The sequence below is a fragment of the Abramis brama genome (assembly GCF_963993115.1).
Source record: "Abramis brama genome assembly, chromosome: 16".
In the NCBI taxonomy this organism is placed as follows: Eukaryota; Metazoa; Chordata; class Actinopteri; order Cypriniformes; family Leuciscidae; genus Abramis; species Abramis brama.
In genome coordinates, this window is record NC_139978.1 from 217,730 (window position 1) to 233,059 (window position 15,330).

Consider the following 15,330-nt stretch of genomic DNA (forward strand, 5'->3'; position numbering starts at 1 on the left):
ATTGGATGGTGAAAAACGTTTTAATCTTAAAAGAGGATAAAACAGAGGTTATTGTTTTTAGCCAATCAAATAACTCCACTAAATTTTTATTAGATTCGAGTCCCCTGACATCATATTCGAATACATCAGTAAAAGACTTAGGTTTTTAAAATTGAAAATAACCTAAAAAATTGACAAACAAATTACCTCAGTGGTCCAGGCTTGTTTTTATCATTTGCGTTTGTTAGCCAAAACCAAACCATACTTTATCAAATGCAGACTTTGAAAGAATTATCCACACATTTATTCTATCACTGCTGGATTTTGTAACTCTCTGTATTCTGGCATCACCGCCGCATCTTGTGAATGTGAACAAAAATGTGAATTCCATACCAAAAATACAACCTTCCTCAGCTATAATATCAGTCACCAGGGTGTAGAGATGGATGTCTCCAAGGTAAAGGCAGTCACAGAATGGCCAAGACCCAATACCATTAATGAACTTTAACGATTCCTGGGTTTCGCCAACAAGATTCATTAGAAACTACAGTATAATTGTGGCTCCACTCACGTCTTTACTCAAGAACCAACTATCCAAGCTACCATGAAACGATGCAGCAAACCAGGCCTATCAGTCTCTCAAAACTAGCTTTACGACCGCGCTTATTCTCAAACACACAGATCCCAATCTTACATTTGTTGTTGAAGTAGATATATCCGATTGTGGTATTGGAGAGATCCTGTCTCAGTGCCATGGTAATCCAGGTAAGCTTTATCCCTGTGCTTTCTTTTCCAGAAAACTGTATTTTGGAAACATGTTTGATTTGTCTGTGTATCTGAAATGGTCAGTCTAAAAACTGCTGTATATTTAAATCTCAATAAGCACCTTTAATGGCTCTACCACCTTTTGTTCTGTTTTTACACCTTTCTGAGGGCACTTTTCCTGTACTTGCCATGGCTGCGTCTGTTTGAAACAATAGTAATGGCCCAACACTGAGACCAACAACAGAAAGGCAAGGGACAGAACCTCTGAATAACGAGATGTGCTGCTCTGGTGGAAACCCTGCTACCGCAACTGTCAAGACTGGCTTGCTCTGTGTTCAGTGTCCGCCAGCAGCAGTAGTAGCGAGCGTGTCTTCAGTGCAGCTGGAAGAGTAAGAGCGTGTTAGGAGGCTGTCTTTTTTCCGTTTGATTGGACTTTACTTTCATTAGTCTAACTGTTGGAAACTATTGGAAATAAGAATGGCTATGTTATGTAGTGAAGACTTGATTTTTGAGGAAAGATAACCTACATGTTTTTATTTTAATTTATTTGTTTAGATTATATCTCATTTCGTCTGCGAGCAGCAGAGCAGCCTGCCTCAGCTTTTCAAAAATGCTGTTTTATTGTAGTTGTGATAATAAACGTTTAAACTAACTGTCTGTGTGATATGCTTTAAGTGTTTTATATCTATGGATTTTGGTGTTGATTTGAGAGGCTAAATTGATCAAACATATTTAACTCGCTGTTGGCTGCTTGGTCTTCATTTAAAAAAAAAAAGAAAAATTGCTCTGAATATTTGTCTAAATTAACGTAATAAAGAAATGAAAAGAAACATAACTACTTTGCCATTGAAAACAAAACTGAACTATTTTAGGGCCTGAACGTCTCGGCAAGCGCCGGGCTAGGGCCTGAACATCTCGGGCCAGCGCCAGGCTAGGGCCTGAACGTCTCGGGCTAGGGCCTGAACATCTCGGGCCAGGGCCGGGCTAGGGTCTTAACATCTCGGGCCAGGGCCGGGCTAGGGCCTGAACATCTCGGGCCAGCGCCGGGCTAGGGCCTGAACGTCTTGGGCAAGCACCGGGCTAGGGCCTGAACATCTCGGACCAGGGCCGAGCTAGGGCCTGAACGTCTTGGGCCCTTGCCGGGCTAGGGCCTGAACATCTCGGACCAGGGCCGGGCTAGGGCCTGAACGTCTTGGGCCCTTGCCGGGCTAGGGCCTGAACATCTCGGGCCAGGGCCGGGCTAGGGCCTGAACGTCTCGGGCCAGTGCCGGGCTAGGGCCTGAACGTCTCAGGCCAGCGCCGGGCTAGGGCCTAAACGTCTCGGGCCAGGGTCGGGCTAGAGCCTAGATTCGAGGCCCGTGCAGGGCTTTAAAAAGGACAAAGAAAGATTTTTAAATGAGTATGCCAAGCTGCTGACTTTACTCTCCAAACAACTGGGATCTAAATCTTCAACACCTCTGTTGACAGTGAGGCAGGATTTTCCATCAACATGTGTGTTCATGCCTCTAGGAACTCAATGGTTAAACTTGTTCCTGTGATTGTCAAAAACCGGAGAAGTGATGTTGAAAGTGACAATGAGGAGGAGTATGAGGAGAATGGTGAACAAACTAGGACATATCAACCAGCTACTCCAGAGCAAGTTGACAAATGGTCGAAATAATTGCCAGACGTGTAAAAGCAACCATGGAAAGCTTGCCAATTTCTTAAACTCTTACAGAAAATCTACAATTTACATCCACTTCACAAAGTGATGATTGTTAATATGAACTTAAGGGACAATGACCAAAAGAGACTAACAGAAAGTGTTGAAAGAAGGATTGGTGAGTCTCTAGCGAACATTGAGGCTGGATGGGAAGCTGTACAAACTTTCTTGTTCAATCTGAAACCTGCAGAGGTTAATAGGGCTAGAATTACCTCATGCAGGCAGAAGACAGGAGAAAGTGTTGCCAAGTTTGAAGAACACTTTAGACGAACTTGGCTGGAACATTCTGGTCTAAATGGCAGTAGTGTTTATCAGAGTTCAGATATGGCGGGACTAGTGTTTTTAGCTTGTTGCCTGAGGACAAAGATATAAACATACAACCACTGATAAACACAGTAGTGTCCTGCCAATGTTAAATAGGGTCAGTTTTACTGGCAGTTAGGAATAATCTTTTCCTTAGCAAGATACATTTCCCACATTTTGTGTGATTGCAGAAGTTCTGGTGTTCCAGAGGATGAGCAAAGACACTCAATGCCTAGACCGCACTGTACTGGCCACCTAGCTGAACACATCTAAACATCCAGAGAACACAACACTTCTGCTGCTATCACAAGATCACAACTTCAAAATAAAAGTTTACAGAGGATTTAAGTATTCAAGAGAATGCAAAGTTTCACCGTGATCTCTTATACTGTCATTTTAAGTAATGGAGCCTGTATGCAGCATGCTGTATACATGATTAATGAAGTTTGTTTTGTGATCAAAAATCAAAGGGGGAATGTGTATTTTCATTAGTCAGATGCATCTACATTGTTATCCGATTGACCAAAATGCATCTTAATACCAGGTGTAAACAGGGCCTAAGTAAGCCTTACAAATGTTTCATACATAGTTTGTTTTAGTCAATGACATCCACGCTTGTTTCTTTGCGGAAGGTGTAACTGGTAGTAGTTGGCATAACTTGCAGGGGCATGGTTTGCAGACAGACCCTTCTTGATGGAACAGTGGACCACCATGCTGGAGCTGAACACCACCCAGAGTGGAGTCAGCAGAAAGAGAAACCACTACGATGCTGATGACCATGGTGGAGACCTCTGGTAAGTCAGCAGAACTAGAGACCACGGTGTGGCTGGCAGAACCGAGACAAGAAGCATAGAAACCTCAGGGATGGCCTCCATGGCTATGATAAGGGGCACAGAAAGTTTAGAGATGGCCTCCTTGGCCGTGATAGGGCTGACAGAGAATTTAGAGATGGCTTTCATGTAAGTAACAGAGCCGAGAGAGGACCCAGAGTTCAGGGACAACCTCCTTTGCTGAGCAGACAGAGAGTTCTAAGATGGCTTCCTTGGCTGTGACAGGCCAAACAGAGAGTTGAGAGACCCGTGTGGCCCAAACACACAAGATGGTGGTAGCCATCACTGGCAGCATGGCAGTGGAAGGACCTCCGGGACTACCGGACTTGGAAGTGCTGACCAGACTTGTTTTTTATAGCCACACGTCCCGCCATCCTCGGTAGATCCGCAACTTTAGATGCCAATCCCCAATTACCTCGAGATGGCTTTCGTGCATGGGAATGCATACAGCAGTTGTCTATGATCCAGGGCCACCAGAGCTTGTGGTGAAACAAAAAAAAAACGCATGAAGATAATCCAAACAGGAGAGGAACAAAAATCCAAATATTGAATATCGCAAAAGCTTTACAGACATCCACTGGTATATAAAGACAACGACTGACAAAAATCATCTAAAACAGGATCTGGTGACACCAGGGTCATGAAACATTATCCATGAGACTGTGTGGCCTTAATGTACGAGAAGACACCACATGGCACTGTTTGATGAGTTTTGATGAGGAATTTGCTTTGCAATTGTTAAAAAGTATTCTATAAAGCATGTATGCATATAGTATAAATGCAATCTGAATGTAATGAATTGTCATGTGAACTATTTCAGGTGCGCCGCTTCCCTGCTATTCAGAAAAGTCTGAAGACTGAAGACACAAATCCAGTCCATCCATACTGTGAGTGTAATGTATATTTGAAGCTATTTCTGTTTAGCTGATCAAATGACTTATGTATGTGAATAAAAGGTGCAAAACAGCTAGTTTAAAAGATATTAAAAATGCAACAGCGCATAAAATGGAATGGCCAATTTATTTATTTTTCAGTTTCAAATCTGTGGTGAAAACTATCTAGTGCTGAAATAGGGGGTTTGATGACTGATCAGAATTTGGTTCTTGACTTTTTGCACATTTCTGACCATATACCACATACCAAAGCATATACCGAAAATATTGTAAAACTTCTCACAATAACATAAAAGGTCTCTAACATTGTTTTGCGCCATTGCTTTGGCAAAGCGTCTGTCAAACAAAACAAAAAAATTGTAAACGTGATATGGCTTTGTGCCCTTACCAAATGGCAAAAGTCTGTGTTTTATTTAAATATGTTTTCAAAGGGAAGTGCGCTCTTTGCTCATTTCGATCAGCTTGTGATCCTTTGTTTTCCGGGTCTCAGAACGACTCAGTTCACAGTGAATGAATGCAGTGAACTCCATTTTGGCATGTGCTTTGAGTTTAGCATGTATTTTTGGAACGTAACAGCCCCCCCAGTTATGCATTATTTTAACATTTGCATATTTTCCAACATTTTTGTGGGAAGATGATTACAGCATTTCAAGAGATGTAATGAGATGTGTTTTTAAACCCATTTTCACACAAACAGCAGCTTTACGCAAAAATAAAAGCTCATCTGTAATTTCCATTAAAATAAAATCTAGAAGTGTAGAAATTAGGACAAATGGATTGTGATTTCCCTAATGTAGCATAAAGTAAAATGAAATATGAAATATTCATTTTCATTTATTTAACATTGAATTTGTTTTACAATATATGGCTATTACTGTCATGGGAATAATAATAATAATAGTAATATATAATTATTATTATTAATGATATTATTATTATATTCTAATTGTTTGGCTTCCTAAAACACCAGTGTGTGATGTAGACTGAGACTCTATATCAACTAAAAAGAGGTTTGAGTCCCCTTTAAAGTTCAGGTAAAGATTAATTCACCGACTTTTTTCTTTGTTCAATTTGCACACTGAACTTGGGTTGGCTCTTAATTTTAAACTCTCAAAGTGCACCAGACTGATGTATTTTACTATAAAATGTACAAAATCGTCTTCCGGGGGTGCATAAGGGACAGAGGGACATATTACATATAGAGACACTGTAGAGATGCACACTGGTAATTCACACTCACAGTCTCTCTCTCTCTCTCTCTCTCTCTCTCTCTCTCTCTCTCTCTCTTGTTTGTTGATTCATTCAAATAAATGTAATCTTACCTCGCTACTTTACTTACATTGGACACCATTGAGGCAATAGCGATAGAGCCATGGGTGCTGAACCTTTTCTTCATAAATGCAATACATATTTTGATTTATAGACTTTAATCTACAATAAAATGGGCCAAATTTTTTTTATAAAAAAATAATAATAATAATATCCGATTACCTGTGGCAGTTGTTTTCACGAGTTCACACTTACAACTGATCGAATAGAGTAAAAAAATATAAGCGTGTTTGGCGTGCTGTCCAAGGGGATCGAGGTCTCTCGAGCTCAGAGGTCAGCCCAAACTCAGAGTTATTCCCGTATCCCCAGTGGAGAGTCAAGTCAAGTCAAGTCATCTTCATTTATATGGCGCTTTTAACAATGTAGATTGTTCCAAAGCGGCTTTACAGAGATACAAGGATAGTTTAAAGTAACAGAGATTGTTTTGGCTTTATAGCAGTTCTTGAATAAAGTTATTTTCCAGCTAAAGTTAATTTAGGGGCCGCTAACACAACACCGTTTTAACAGGAAACTCTACACAGACTTAAAATGTGAAACCTGTGAGAACACTGATGGCGTGCACATGCGTATTATTCAGTATTATGCGTAGTTCAGTCTATTGGTATGCGCGTTTGAATATATGTGCGCAGGTTTGTAATTCCCTACAAACCATGCCTTAAAAAACTACTTGTCTGGCCTTAACATTTTTGATACAGAATTTTATCACTTCGGGGTAGATACGCGAACCGAATTTTCCCGACAACGCTTTATCTGTAGAGTGGTAAAGGGATCCTCCATAAGGAGTGAGGAGTTCAGCCCAAACCAGAGATATTCCCGTATCCCCAGCGGAGAGTGAGGAGTTCAACCCAAACCAGAGTTATTCCCGTATCCCCAGCCAAGAGTGAGGAGTTCAGCCCAAACCAGAGTTATTCCCGTATCCCCAGCGGAGAGTGAGTTCAGCCCAAACCAGAGTTATTCCAGTATCCCCAGCCGAGAGTGAGGAGTTCAGCCCAAACCAGAGTTATTCCAGTATCCCCAGCCGAGAGTGAGGAGTTCAGCCCAAACCAGAGTTATTCCAGTATCCCCAGCGGAGAGTGAGGAGTTCAGCCCAAACCCAGAGTTATTCCTGTATCCCCAGCGGAGAGTGAGTTCAGCCCAAACCAGAGTTATTCCAGTATCCCCAGCTGAGAGTGAGGAGTTCAGCCCAAACCAGAGTTATTCCCGTATCCCCAGCGGAGAGTGAGGAGTTCAGCCCAAACCCAGAGTTATTCCCGTATCCCCAGCCAAGAGTGAGGAGTTCAGCCCAAACCAGAGTTATTCCCGTATCCCCAGCGGAGAGTGAGTTCAGCCCAAACCAGAGTTATTCCCGTATCCCCAGCGGAGAGTGAGTTCAGCCCAAACCCAGAGTTATTCCCGTATCCCCAGCGGAGAGTGAGGAGTTCAGCCCAAACCAGAGTTATTCCCGTATCCCCAGCGGAGAGTGAGTTCAGCCCAAACCCAGAGTTATTCCCGTATCCCCAGCCAAGAGTGAGGAGTTCAGCCCAAACCAGAGTTATTCCTGTATCCCCAGCGGAGAGTGAGTTCAGCCCAAACCAGAGTTATTCCAGTATCCCCAGCCGAGAGTGAGGAGTTCAGCCCAAACTCAGAGTTATTCCCGTATCCCCAGCTGAGAGTGAGGAGTTCAGCCCAAACCCATAGTTATTCCCGTATCCCCAGCCAAGAGTGAGGAGTTCAGCCCAAAACCAGAGTTATTCCTGTATCCCCAGCGGAGAGTGAGGAGTTCAGCCCAAACCAGAGTTATTCCCGTATCCCCAGCGGAGAGTGAGGAGTTCAGCCCAAACCCAGAGTTATTCCAGTATCCCCAGCGGAGAGTGAGGAGTTCAGCCCAAACTCAGAGTTATTCCAGTATCCCCAGCGGAGAGTGAGGAGTTCAGCCCAAACTCAGAGTTATTCCCGTATCCCCAGCGGAGAGTGAGGAGTTCAGTCCAAACCAGAGTTATTCCTGTATCCCCAGCGGAGAGTGAGGAGTTCAGCCCAAACCCAGAGTTATTCCCGTATCCCCAGCCAAGAGTGAGGAGTTCAGCCCAAACCAGAGTTATTCCTGTATCCCCAGCGGAGAGTGAGGAGTTCAGCCCAAACCCAGAGTTATTCCCATATCTCCAGCGGAGAGTGAGGAGTTCAGCCCAAACTCAGAGTTATTCCCGTATCCCCAGCTGAGAGTGAGGAGTTCAGCCCAAACCCATAGTTATTCCCGTATCCCCAGCCAAGAGTGAGGAGTTCAGCCCAAACCAGAGTTATTCCTGTATCCCCAGCGGAGAGTGAGGAGTTCAGCCCAAACCCAGAGTTATTCCCATATCTCCAGCGGAGAGTGAGGAGTTCAGCCCAAACTCAGAGTTATTCCCGTATCCCCAGCTGAGAGTGAGGAGTTCAGCCCAAACCCATAGTTATTCCCGTATCCCCAGCCAAGAGTGAGGAGTTCAGCCCAAACCCAGAGTTATTCCCGTATCCCCAGCGGAGAGTGAGGAGTTCAGTCCAAACCAGAGTTATTCCAGTATCCCCAGCGGAGAGTGAGGAGTTCAGCCCAAACCCAGAGTTATTCCTGTATCCCCAGCGGAGAGTGAGGAGTTCAGCCCAAACCAGAGTTATTCCTGTATCCCCAGCGGAGAGTGAGGAGTTCAGCCCAAACCCAGAGTTATTCCAGTATCTCCAGCGGAGAGTGAGGAGTTCAGCCCAAACCAGAGTTATTCCCGTATCCCCAGCCTAGAGTGAGGAGTTCAGCCCAAACCAGAGTTATTCCAGTATCCCCAGCGGAGAGTGAGGAGTTCAGCCCAAACCAGAGTTATTCCCGTATCCCCAGCGGAGAGTGAGGAGTTCAGCCCAAACCAGAGTTATTCCAGTATCCCAAGCCGAGAGTGAGGAGTTCAGCCCAAACCAGAGTTATTCCCGTATCCCCAGCGGAGAGTGAGGAGTTCAGCCCAAACCAGAGTTATTCCCGTATCCCCAGCGGAGAGTAAGAAGTTCAGCCCAAACCAGAGTTCTTCCAGTATCCCCAGCCGAGATTGAGGAGTTCAGCCCAAACCAGAGTTATTCCCGTATCCCCAGCCGAGAGTGAGGAGTTCAGCCCAAACCCAGAGTTATTCCCGTATCCCCAGCGGAGAGTGAGCAGTTCAGCCCAAACCCAGAGTTATTCCCGTATCCCCAGCGGAGAGTGAGGAGTTCAGCCCAAATCAGAGTTATTCCCATATCCCCAGCAGAGAGTGAGGAGTTCAGCCCAAACCAGAGTTATTCCAGTATCCCCAGCCTAGAGTGAGGAGTTTAGCCCAAACCCAGAGTTATTCCCGTATCCCCAGCGAAGAGTGAGTTCAGCCCAAACCAGAGTTATTCCCGTATCCCCAGCGGAGAGTGAGGAGTTCAGCCCAAACCAGAGTTATTCCTGTATCCCCAGCGGAGAGTGAGGAGTTCAGCCCAAACCAGAGTTATTCCCGTATCCCCAGCGGAGAGTGAGGAGTTCAGCTCAAACCAGAGTTATTCCAGTATCCCCAGCCGAGAGTGAGGAGTTCAGCCCAAACCAGAGTTATTCCCGTATCCCCAGCCTAGAGTGAGGAGTTCAGCCCAAACCAGAGTTATTCCAGTATCCCCAGCGGAGAGTGAGGAGTTCAGCCCAAACCAGAGTTATTCCCGTATCCCCAGCGGAGAGTGAGGAGTTCAGCCCAAACCAGAGTTATTCCAGTATCCCAAGCCGAGAGTGAGGAGTTCAGCCCAAACCAGAGTTATTCCCGTATCCCCAGCGGAGAGTGAGGAGTTCAGCCCAAACCAGAGTTATTCCCGTATCCCCAGCGGAGAGTAAGAAGTTCAGCCCAAACCAGAGTTCTTCCAGTATCCCCAGCCGAGATTGAGGAGTTCAGCCCAAACCAGAGTTATTCCCGTATCCCCAGCCGAGAGTGAGGAGTTCAGCCCAAACCCAGAGTTATTCCCGTATCCCCAGCGGAGAGTGAGCAGTTCAGCCCAAACCCAGAGTTATTCCCGTATCCCCAGCGGAGAGTGAGGAGTTCAGCCCAAATCAGAGTTATTCCCATATCCCCAGCAGAGAGTGAGGAGTTCAGCCCAAACCAGAGTTATTCCAGTATCCCCAGCCTAGAGTGAGGAGTTTAGCCCAAACCCAGAGTTATTCCCGTATCCCCAGCGAAGAGTGAGTTCAGCCCAAACCAGAGTTATTCCCGTATCCCCAGCGGAGAGTGAGGAGTTCAGCCCAAACCAGAGTTATTCCTGTATCCCCAGCGGAGAGTGAGGAGTTCAGCCCAAACCAGAGTTATTCCCGTATCCCCAGCGGAGAGTGAGGAGTTCAGCTCAAACCAGAGTTATTCCAGTATCCCCAGCCGAGAGTGAGGAGTTCAGCCCAAACCCAGAGTTGTTCCCGTATCCCCAGCGGAGAGTGAGCAGTTCAGCCCAAACCCAGAGTATTCCCGTATCCCCATCGGAGAGTGAGGAGTTCAGCCCAAACCAGAGTTATTCCAGTATCCCCAGCGGAGAGTGAGGAGTTCAGCCCAAACCAGAGTTATTCCCGTATCCCCAGCGGAGAGTGAGGAGTTCAGCCCAAACCAGAGTTATTCCCGTATCCCCAGCGGAGAGTGAGCAGTTCAGCCCAAACCCAGAGTTATTCCCGTATCCCCAGCGGAGAGTGAGGAGTTCAGCCCAAACCAGAGTTATTCCCGTATCCCCAGCGGAGAGTGAGGAGTTCAGCCCAAACCAGAGTTATTCCCGTATCCCCAGTCGAGAGTGAGGTGTTCAGCCCAAACCAGAGTTATTCCCATATCCCAAGCGGAAAGTGAGGAGTTCAGCCCAAACCAGAGTTCTGTCAGGTCCATTAAGTCAAGAACACAGACAATAAAAATAATTAAAGAATTTATATTGAATAGATTGCAAACAGGTTGATGTTCCTGAATTGAAATTTGGCAGTATGGCTCTGTTCAGGGAGTCCTCTGACCTTTCATGAGCACCTTGAAATAGCAGAGAGTCAGAGGACAGCAGCAGCAGCATTAGGGAACGCTCACACAGTTTAGGACTGTGAGAGCTAAAATATCCCCCCTGTGAACAGAGCAGGCAACATGACATAAAGCAAATGCCATGTTATGCATAAGGAGGAGCTGGGGAGGTGGCGGGCAGCAGAAGCGAGCAGCAAGCATGTATGAGCAACTGAATGTGCTTTAAATAGGGCGCCTTGTTTGAGCTTTGGCCATTGAGCAGCGAGGGGAGTTAACGAGCTAATGCAGCTCAGCTGGAGCAGATCAGCTGACGGGACAGTGTTGTTAGCAAACAGCATTAGCAGCGTCTTGACTACCTGGCCTGCCAGAACTGACGCTGACGCTCAATTTCTGTCAGGTCCATTAAGTCAAGAACACAGACAATAAAAATAATTAAAGAATTTATATTGAATAGATTGCAAACAGGTTGATGTTCCTGAATTGAAATTTGGCGGTATGGCTCTGTTCAGGGAGTCCTCTGACCTTTCATGAGCACCATGAAATAGCAGAGAGTCAGAGGACAGCAGCAGCAGCATTAGGGAACGCTCACACAGTTTAGGACTGTGAGAGCTAAAATATCCCCCCAAACAAAACCACACCTGGCAATCCTCTGAGATACAGAGGATGATTTTATTTTAACAATTTATATGCTTAGTAATCTACAAATATACACGGATAATTTGCAATATGTTATAATCAGATGAGTCCTGACCACCCATGAGTTAGCAGAATCAGGGGACAGCAGCAGCAGTATGTTCTGATCAGATGAGTCCCCTGACCATTCATGAATTAGCAGAGTCAGGGGACAGCAGCAGTATGAGGAGATAGCAGCCGCATATAGGGACAGCATTATCAGCATGAGGGGATGCAGCAGCAGCATAAGGGCTCTCACATTATTTTGACTAGATGAGCTATCCCCCCCAAAACAGAAATTGAGTGTCTCGAACGGTGTCGTCTGAGCCACCCTAATTTAGCAATTATATTATGGTAAAAATTATTAATTAATTACTGAAATGACTATTCAAGACCACAATAGCTAAAACATGCTGTTACCTAGAATTATCTGTCTTTGAACTGTTTTGACAGTCTACAGTGTAAGTGCTATGAAGAGATGACTAAGCCACCTTCTGAGAAACAAGCTAGATGAAGGAATTAAACAGCTTTTTACCAGCGTACAGATCAGCAGAAGCGAGCAGCAAGCATGTATGAGCAACTGAATGTGCTTTAAATAGGGCGCCTTGTTTGAGCTTTGGCCATTGAGCAGCGAGGGGAGTTAACGAGCTAATGCAGCTCAGCTGGAGCAGATCAGCTGACGGGACAGTGTTGTTAGCAAACAGCATTAGCAGCGTCTTGACTACCTGGCCTGCCAGAACTGACGCTGACGCTCAATTTATTACCAGTATCTGCAGCCGAGAGTGAGGAGTTCAGCCCAAACCCAGAGATATTCCCAGTATCCCCAGCAGAGAGTGAGGAGTTCAGCCCAAACCCAGAGTTGTTCCCGTATCCCCAGCGGAGAGTGAGCGGTTCAGCCCAAACCCAGAGTTATTCCCGTATCCCCAGCGGAGAGTGAGGAGTTTAGCCAACAACCAGAGTTATTCCCGTATCCACAGCCGAGAGTGAGGAGTTTAGCCCAAACCAGAGTTATTCCCGTATCCCAAGCGGAGAGTGACGAGTTCAGCCCAAACCAGAGTTATTCCCGTATCCCCAGTCGAGAGTGAGGTGTTCAGCCCAAACCAGAGTTATTCCCGTATCCCCAGCGGAGAGTGAGGAGTTTAGCCAACAACCAGAGTTTTTCCCGTATCCCCAGTCGAGAGTGAGGTGTTCAGCCCAAACCAGAGTTATTACCATATCCCAAGCGGAAAGTGAGGAGTTCAGCCCAAACCAGAGTTATTACCAGTATCTGCAGCCGAGAGTGAGGTGTTCAGCCCAAACCAGAGTTATTACCATATCCCAAGCGGAAAGTGAGGAGTTCAGCCCAAACCCAGAGTTATTCCCAGTATCCCCAGCCGAGAGTGAGGAGTTCAGCCCAAACTCAGAGTTGTTCCCGTATCCCCAGCGGAGAGTGAGCAGTTCAGCCCAAACCCAGAGTTATTCCCGTATCCCCAGCGGAGAGTGAGGAGTTTAGCCAACAACCAGAGTTATTCCTGTATCCACAGCCGAGAGTGAGTTTAGCCCAAACCAGAGTTGTTCCCGTATCCCCAGCGGAGAGTGAGCAGTTCAGCCCAAACCCAGAGTTATTCCCGTATCCCCAGCAGAGAGTGAGGAGTTTAGCCAACAACCAGAGTTATTCCCGTATCCCCAGTCGAGAGTGAGGTGTTCAGCCCAAACCAGAGTTATTCCCGTATCCCAAGCGGAGAGTGAGGAGTTCAGCCCAAACCAGAGTTATTACCAGTATCCCCAGCGGAGAGTGAGGAGTTTAGCCAAAAACCAGAGTTATTCCCAGTATACCCAGCCGAGAGTGAGGAGTTTAGCCCAAACCCAGAGTTATTCCCAGTATCCCCATCCTAGAGTGAGGAGTTTAGCCAACAACCAGAGTTATTCCCGTATCCACAGCCGAGAGTGAGGAGTTTAGCCCAAACCCAAATAATTACTAGAAATGTACATCAAATAAGCTTTTGTTCGACAATTTCTGCTTTTTGTTGTCTAATTGTAATTACAAATATTTTGTAATTGTTGTGGATTTACATCTGAAAACTTAATAGCAAAAAATATATTTACAAGGTAGATGTAAACACAATCTTAATAGGTCAATATAAGCCTTCTCATTAAATTATGTATTATTGTGTTTTATTAGTGACAAATTTGGGGATAGGATAAATATTCCAAAACTTTATGAAAATACAGTATGATAATTAACTGCATAATTACTAGAAATGTTTACCTTGGATATTATACAATTTGCATGCATTCAAAATTTGTGGAAAAAGACAAAAAAAATGTCATGATGTTTCCAACTCTAACTTTGAACCAATTCTGTAGAATTCCATATAGCCTATATGAACAGGATTTGTTTCCAGGTATGACTGTGTACTCAAAATGTGCTTTTGACTTTCATTTATTTGGATTAAATTGTTAATTATATTCTAAGTAAACTACAAGCAAAAACAATATATAATCTTATAATCTCACATTCTTTAGTTCCCTCTCAGGGACATACCTGACTGAAAAGCTCATTATGCGGGTCATTTTCTTCTCAGGTGTGAATCACAGAATTATTCATGATCATTCACACCCCCACGCATATTGCCTTTCTAAACAAAAAGTGTCTTATTCACATAAAACAATACATTGATTTAAATTTTGTGAGTAGCAGGATGATTTTCACATCATTTTGAAACAAAAATTCTAGGCGAAAACATCCATTAGTCAAGTCTTGTGGACACATATTTAGTATGTTTTGTGGCCTTATTTCAGAAGCTTTCATTTTTTTTGTTTTTTCAATAACTATGCATAAACAGTATTATCTCAAAAATACAAACTTTTACATGTTGCTCACATATTATGGTAGCCCTGTTTGTGCTAAATAGAGTGTAATTACACCTTTGCCATTAATACGTTTATAAGGAACTGAAAAAAGCACAAATGTCAGGGCAAATCAAAACATCTCAAGGACCCCAAAAACACCTTAGACCCCTAAGGGTCAACTAAGACTTTTCACTGCCAATCAGGAGAACTCTTAAGCCCCTTTCACACAGCGCGATGATCTGGCAAATTGCCGGGAAATTGCCAGAACGCCTTCTGTGTGAACGCAAACACGACCCGGGATTGATGCCGGGTTGGGGACCTAGTAACATTGCCGTGTTCAGTCCCGGAACGCGCGCTGTGTGAACAAAAGCCGTAATAATGGCGTATCGTAGTGATGCCGCTGAAGCCGGGATCGTTCGCCAGCTGTGAAACGGTATGTAATGCGCAAGTTTATGATCGAATCAGAGAAAAAAAATGCACAAGCGTGGTTTCTCGAGAGAGAAATCACAGCTCATAAGCAAACTTAAGACGCTGCTGAGACATTACAAATCACATCGATGTCACGTGTCTTTACGGGATTTTTACGGGTTGTGTGTGAACGCACTCTCTGATTCCATAAAATCACTGGCAGTGTGAATGAACCAAAATCAAACGAACCCGGGTCAAATCCCGGGTCACTTTATCCGTGTATTTTCCGGAATCTCTGTGTGAAAGGGGCTATAGTGGTCAGATGAAATGTTTTGTGAATACGGCCCCAGATCTCTGCATTAAGACTTGCAGTGTAAAAGCAGCCCTAGTTTGATCTTGCAGTAATTCTGTGGATTGAAGCATGAGGAAAAATGCAGATTGAAGGAGGCCCTCCCTTACCTATGTGCTCTCCACAAGAGTCACAGTATTCTGCATAAAGTGACTCAAAGCAGTTGCAGCAGTGAGGATGACCCCTCACGCATGATGTACCGCTGACCACCTAGTGGAGCCTCACACTCATAACAGCAGAAATGCCTCATGTGCCAGTGCTGCCCTCTGCTTCTGTGCACTCATCTGCGAAGATAATCTACAAAAAG

At 44.9% G+C, this 15,330-nt stretch overlaps 1 protein-coding gene across 1 annotated transcript in view; it reads right to left on the bottom strand.

Annotated features, from left to right (window-relative positions):
• The window catches only part of prickle2a (prickle homolog 2a), a gene marked incomplete at its 5' end in the record, with an annotated part of 29,481 nt that overhangs the window by 6,295 nt on the left and 7,856 nt on the right, over positions 1-15,330 (bottom strand). The window contains 3 exon segments of the mRNA XM_084087599.1: positions 15,134-15,206; positions 15,208-15,284; positions 15,287-15,320. Coding sequence (XP_083943725.1) covers positions 15,134-15,206; positions 15,208-15,284; positions 15,287-15,320 — 184 coding nt within the window.